This window comes from Humulus lupulus, chromosome 5, assembly GCF_963169125.1.
Source record: "Humulus lupulus chromosome 5, drHumLupu1.1, whole genome shotgun sequence".
NCBI lineage: Eukaryota > Viridiplantae > Streptophyta > Magnoliopsida > Rosales > Cannabaceae > Humulus > Humulus lupulus.
Genome location: NC_084797.1, coordinates 229,038,919 through 229,046,155, shown reverse-complemented (window position 1 = coordinate 229,046,155; position 7,237 = coordinate 229,038,919). Strand labels below are relative to the sequence as shown.

The 7,237-nt window shown below is 29.5% G+C and overlaps 1 protein-coding gene across 1 annotated transcript; it reads left to right on the top strand.

The window, feature by feature from the left end:
- The first annotated feature begins 465 nt into the window (after positions 1–465).
- Positions 466–6,400, top strand: LOC133834035 (protein HOTHEAD). The gene is made up of 6 exons (XM_062263560.1): positions 466–887; positions 2,493–2,832; positions 3,691–3,992; positions 4,374–4,759; positions 5,162–5,727; positions 6,150–6,400. Exons 1-6 carry the CDS (start codon positions 803–805, stop codon positions 6,205–6,207), a joined length of 1,737 nt encoding a protein of 578 aa, XP_062119544.1. The 5' UTR covers positions 466–802; the 3' UTR covers positions 6,208–6,400.
- The last annotated feature ends 837 nt before the right edge of the window (positions 6,401–7,237 follow it).

Sequence of the window (7,237 nt, the reverse complement as noted above, 5' to 3'; positions counted from 1 at the left end):
TTCAGATCTGAAAAAAAATCACAAAAAAAAACAAAAAAAATCATGCTAAGATCTGTTCGAAATGCAGTATTTTAGTATCATAAGTAAGGAATAATTGTCATTACATTGAGTTCTCTTATATTTTACTTTACCCATGGATTTTTTTTTTCTAAAGACAGAGTTGAGATGAATGGGTTGAGGGAGAGAGAGGGAAGAGAGAAGAAGTGGATGAGAAAAATTATGGAATGAGTATTTTGGGTATTTTTCAAAAGATTTGATATATTTTTTTTAAATGATTAGAACACCTAACATTTTTTTTTATTTAGGACACCTCGTTGAGCATAAAAACTCAAATTTCCCTTAATAAAAAGGTAGCAAAAATATTTAAAAGTATTACTCATTTTAGTACCCATTACGTACCTAGCTCTCTTTTCCCACACCACAAATACAAATTAAATCTTATTCAATTTTTGTGGATATTAATTAGGCGAACCAATATATACAGGGAATAATATAAATGTTGCCCATGTTATTATATAAATATATATATATATATAAATACTATGCATGCATTTTTTATTTTCTTGGTTCTTTGAGCACTTTGTTATGTACGTGATTAACTTTGTGGCCTTTGTTTCATCAACAAAAGAAAGAAAGCAAGAAATCTTTGTGCTCGTCAAAGTTATCGCCGTTGAGATCGTCATCATCATCTTCAGCTCTCTCTGAATTCATTTGTATATATAATAAGCTAACAAAGCTACCAAATATTTCAAGCTCCATCCAACTCAAATTATAAATTACTTAGTCTGATCTTATCTGAGAAATGGGTTTTGGACGGTCGAGATTCTTTGCAGCTCTTCTTCCTGGAATTGTTTTATTCTTTTCTGCATTTTGTAGATCTGAAAGAGGTATCAGTTTTCTATTTTTTTTCTTTAGATTTTTTTTAAATTTTAATTAGCTTGATTAATAAATGTTGCTAGGTGCACACTGTTGAGTTTGAATATTTTGAATTAATGCAAAATTCATTTGGTAAATTTTAATTGTTCTTTCACATTATTATAAATGAACAAAATTTACATATATACTTTTAATGGGATGAAAATATGAAATATTATTGACATTGGCTGATTCAGTACATTTCTAATGGATATCTAAAAACAAGTTTAAAAGAAGTTTTCTAATAACTTAATTATAATTAAAGTTTTCTTTTCATCAAGCAAACATGGCATATGCACCTCCCTCCACAACTTTTTAATATATATACACTAGATACAATCAGTTTAGCTTTATTTATATAATTTATTAATTATATTTATTAAATTTATATTATTATCATATAGATTTTAAATAAATAAATAATTATATATAAAAGAATCTCATGAACATATTAAATAAAAAATTAAACCAAAATATTGTTTATATATTTTTCAAAATATATATAATATGATAATTTTTTAATAAAAATTAAGATTATGTATTATATATTATTATTATAATGATATTTTATAATATTTAAATTTATATTAATATAAGTATTATATATCTAGTCTTGTATTAAATATAATTATAATAATATTTTATAATATTTGTATTTAGTAAAAAAATAGGATTATATATTATTATCGTAATAATATTTTACAACATTTAAATTTATATTAATGTAGTTATTATATATATAGTCTTATATTTAAATTTATATTAATATAATTGATAAATACCTATTTTGGAGTTAGTTAAAGGTATATTATATTAAATATTTAGAATATTTTATTAAATTTAACCGAACAAACCGTTAAAATCAAGAATTTCTATTATCTACACACTTATTATATAGAAGAGATAGGAAAAAAATGGGCATAAATTATTTTAGTTATTGTTAAGTTAATGTGTTAAACAAAATTTACATATTAAAGTTACGACTAACATGAGAAAAGATATCTCTGAAAAGCTAGACAATAAAGCTTTTATATTATAAAAAATAACTTCTAATTTATTTTGATACCTACACTATATTGTTACTCAAAGATGAGACCAAAGAAAAGAATAAAAAAAAATGTTTTCCTGGTAAACCAATATCTTGAGTCTATCTTAATCCTACCAAAAATACAAGTGTCTCTCTATCTGAAAAGGCGATAAAGCCCTGTATCACAGAAACCAACTCCTATAAAAAACTTTTTTTTTAAAACAAATTATTAAATTAAGGTTTTATTTGATTTGAATTATCTAACCAAAGGTTGTTTGAGGGCTTAAATATTCTTAAGTTTTCATTAATGAGTGATATTCTTATGTAGACTTCATCATAGTATTTTAATACATTATTATGGGGTCATATAGCTAGTATATATGTGACCATGGTATTGAAGAGTTGAGTATGTATTAGGGTATTTCCTATTCTTCTTACAATTTATTATACATAGTACATACATATATATATATATATATATGATATCTAATTAAATAAAGTATCAAACAATAAAGATAATAAAATATTTTTGTATTATTATAATATTAAGGTCCAAACTACAGCTTCATGCACAACGCAACAGTAGCTCCGGCGGTATCATACTACGACTACATCATCGTGGGGGGTGGCACCGCCGGGTGTCCGTTGGCGGCGACTCTCTCCCGGAAATACAACGTCTTACTACTTGAACGCGGTGGCTCCCCCTACGGCAACTCCAACATCACCAACCTCTCCGCCTTTGGCGCCGCCCTCTCCGACCTCTCTCCCACCTCCCCTGCCCAACGCTTCATCTCCGAGGACGGCGTTATCAACTCACGCGCCCGCGTCTTGGGCGGTGGTAGCTGTCTCAACGCCGGCTTCTACACACGCGCCGCCCCTGATTATGTTAGGTACCTATACATACATACATACATACATACATACATACATACATATATTTGTGAGTGTGTGACAAAAGTTACAATGCTTCTTCTAATTCTTCAATTCTTTTGAAACAATTATTAATATATATTGTTTTAAAGAAAAAACAAAAAGAAAATATCAATGTTTTTTTTAGCCAAAAATATTAATTATTTAATTGTGATGAGTATATTTTCTAGGAAAATAAAAACATAAAAAGACAATATTAATATTGCTTAACACTACCAATTAATAAATATATTTTGACTACTTGTTTTGTGAACAATAACATTATATATCACAACTGATTTATTTTTTATTTTTTAAAAATTACTTGTTCAATATTGCTAACATTGTTATTATATAGTTACACATCATTATAACAAGATTTACTATTAATAATTATCCTTTTCTTTTCTTTTTTGTGATTATTTATTACTATTAGTATATATTGCATGATAGAAACTCAATTGGAAAATCATATTTTAAAGTGCTCATAAATAGAGGTATGCATTGTTGTACATCAAATAGATTTTTCACAAACGTCCTACACGGCTCTCGTCCTTTACAAGTCAAACGTCTTTTTTCTTTTGGAATTTGTAAAAAAATAATCTACTTAATCTAATTTTTACTATAAATTTAATATTATGATGTTCATCTGTATTAGTAAATTAGTAGGCCCATAACAATACTAATTTTATATAGTTATATTATATATCATATTTTTTTTGCTAGAATACTTATGTACATGTGTTGAATGTAAATTTATGTACTTATATTCTAACAATTCTAAACATAACAAAGAAAATGAATCATAGCATACACATTTTTTGTGAAAATGGTAATAGGGCAGCAGGATGGGATGGGCGGTTGGTGAATGAGTCATACCGGTGGGTGGAGAGGGTGGTGGCGTTCAAGCCACCGATGGGACGGTGGCAGAGCGCGGTGAGGAATGGCCTGTTGGAGGTAGGGATTAGGCCCTACAATGGGTTCACTTTCGACCATATAACTGGGACTAAGGTTGGAGGCACTATATTTGACATGAAGGGACATAGACACACTGCTGCTGATTTACTCCAATATGCTAACCCCACCGGCCTTACCGTGCTCTTGCATGCTTCTGTTCATAAGGTCCTTTTTAGAATTAAAGGTATATATATCCAAATTTTTCATCAACCAATTTATATTAATAGAGTGAATTCAAGAAAATATAAGGACATAGTATGGTTCCACATGGAAATTTCATATGATGTTAAGTACTTACATACATAATTTTTATGTGAGCCTCAATAATTTGTGATGTCTCTTAGTTCTTTACCTCTATTATTGAAATTTGAATCTTAGGAAGAAAAAAAATGTCCCTAATTTTTTTAACAATAAAGCTAAATAATAGTCTGAGTAGTGGTTGAATGCTCATATTGTACTATAAACTAATATTGAGGTGCCAGCTAAATTGGTTCATTAATTGAAATCATTATTATTTTTTAAAAGAGTTAAAATTATTATTGTTTGTATATAAAACATTTAAAAGGGAGACCAAGGCCCATGGCCCACGGAGTGATCTTTAGAGACGCAGAAGGGAACAAACACAAAGCTTACCTAAGAAATGGGCCCAATAGCGAGGTTATCATATCATCTGGGGCACTTGGAAGCCCACAACTTCTGATGCTCAGCGGAGTGGGCCCAGCACAGCATCTTCGGGCCCATAACATCAGCCTGGTGTTGGATCAGCCCATGGTTGGCCAGGGCATGTCAGACAATCCCATGAATGCAATTTTTGTCCCATCTCCTTCCCCTGTGGAGGTTTCACTCATTGAAGTAGTTGGAATCACCAATTTTGGTAGCTACATTGAAGCTGCCGGCGGTGAGAACTTCGCCGGCGGTACCGGAAGAGACTATGGCATGTTTTCTCCTAAGGTATATATTTTACAGATTTTTTCAAAAATAAATTTTTTGTATGTTTTTATAAATTTTTATAGTTCTTGAATTTTGTTTGCTTTCACAAATATGCCATAGCTTTTTTACTTGATTAAGTTGTAAATTCTTAAACTTAATTGATTAAAATACCATAAATCATATGAATTTTTTCAAACTTTAATTTGAGAAAGTTAGTAATATGGTAGAGCCATATTTTTAAAAATTTATCTTTTTATATATATTTTATTGGGCTAGGCCCATTCAACAGAGTGAATATACCACCACTATTTCTTTTATTGATTCATACCACTTTTATATAGTCAACTAGTAAACCATAAAATAATACAAAAATGGTATAAATCTGATAGTTAAAAGAAGTGGTATTTTGGTTGGTATGTGCAGATAGGGCAACTTTCAACTGTACCACCAAAACAAAGGACCCCAGAAGCCCTAGCAAAGGCTATACAACTAATGGATAGTCTTGCAGACGCAGCCTTCATGGGAGGGTTCATTCTTGAGAAAATAATGGGCCCAGTTTCGACAGGTGACTTGGAGCTGAGAACTCGAAACCCTAATGATAATCCAAGTGTGACATTTAACTATTTCAAAGAGCCCTTAGACTTAGAAAGATGTGTCCAAGGCATTGAAATCATAGAAAGAATAATAGACTCAAAGGCGTTCTCTAGTTTCAGATACGATTACATGTCAGTGCCTACATTGCTCAACATGACAGCCAGTTCTCCCATAAATTTGCTGCCCAAACATGCCAATTCATCAACTTCTTTGGAGCAGTTCTGTAAGGACACTGTGATGACCATATGGCATTACCATGGAGGTTGCCAGGTTGGTAGGGTTGTTGATAGGGATTATAAGGTTCTTGGTGTTGATGCCCTAAGAGTTATTGATGGTTCTACTTTTAATTACTCTCCTGGAACCAATCCTCAAGCTACCGTTATGATGCTTGGAAGGTACCTTTTATTATTGTTTATTAATTCACAAAAATGATTTAATTAAAATATATGATAAAGGGTGTTTTGCAATATGATTTTCTACACACTAGACATTTTTTACTATTTTTTTTAGAGTAATGTTAGACGGACAATCAAATTGTACACATTTTTTACATACACTATGATGTATGTTTGATTTTAACCATTATAATTTCAAGTGAGAGTCACATTACTTTTAATTGTATGGTTGACTTTATAAAATGTGTTGTGTGTCAATTATCATATAACACAAATTTAGAATGTCATTTTGCCACTTTTTTTTTTTAAAAAAAAAACAATCTATTTTGCTTATTATTTATATGATAATATCATGTAAAAGAAACTAAAAGTACATATATTTTTGTTTTTTCATATTATATAAATTGTGTCTTATGTTGTAGGTACATGGGAATGAGGATATTAAGTGAGAGGCTGGCCATGGAGGATGAGTCAAAGTGATATTCAATATCATTTTACTATATTTTTCTAATTGATCTCCTTTTCCATTGATTAGTGTTGTAAGGAGATCTATTTATTATATAAAGTTATATATTACTAGATTATTTAGATTGCAATAATAATTAAGTTTTAGATTACAATTATGTAATTTAAAGTACACTCTTACATAACAAAATATGTTTAGTTTGTACCATCTCTTGGATTTCTCCATTATAATTCTAAAGCCAAGTATTAACTGTTGATCATATTAATACTTTTTGTTTACATAAATATAATGATAATAAAAATGAGAAGCTGATCTTTTACAAAATGGAATAAAGTCAAAGTAGATATCACATTATGGTGACTATTAATTTAAAACTGAAAAATTGTTTTGAAACATTATTATATCAATTAAATCGATAAGTTATTTGCATATAATTATAATGTATATATATATATATTTATATGAAGTAGTCATAGGGATGTTTCATTATGTGATTGGACCAAGATTTCTCAAAATAAAAATTTATAAAAAAAAAAAAATAGAATAGGGGGGATTAAAGAATATGACACAGGATATACCCTAAAGAGGTCCCAGAATTCTCTGCAGAAAGCATATAATTTCTTTGACTTTTGTTTTTTTCTTCTCCATAACCTTTAAACCATGGATAGAAAGAGATAGAGAGAAAGGGAAAGAAAAAATGCCCAACAGATTCTGAAATTTTTTCTACCTAATTAAAGGATTGATTAAGGAGAGATCTAGCTATAACTAAGTTAGATATATATATATATAAATATATCAGAAGATTTATGAAAAGGGTAATAATAATAAGGCTGCTGCTTCTTTGATATATATATGGAGAAGAATGTATGCTAAGAAAGCAGATGGCACCAAATATTGGATATCCAAAGGCATATGCTCTATATATTCTGTATATATCTCTTTCTAATCTATTCAATTAACCCTTTTCCCTTTCTCTGCATATACATACATATATATATATGGCTTCCATGGCCTCTTCCTCTCTCCACAAGCCAAATAAAAACC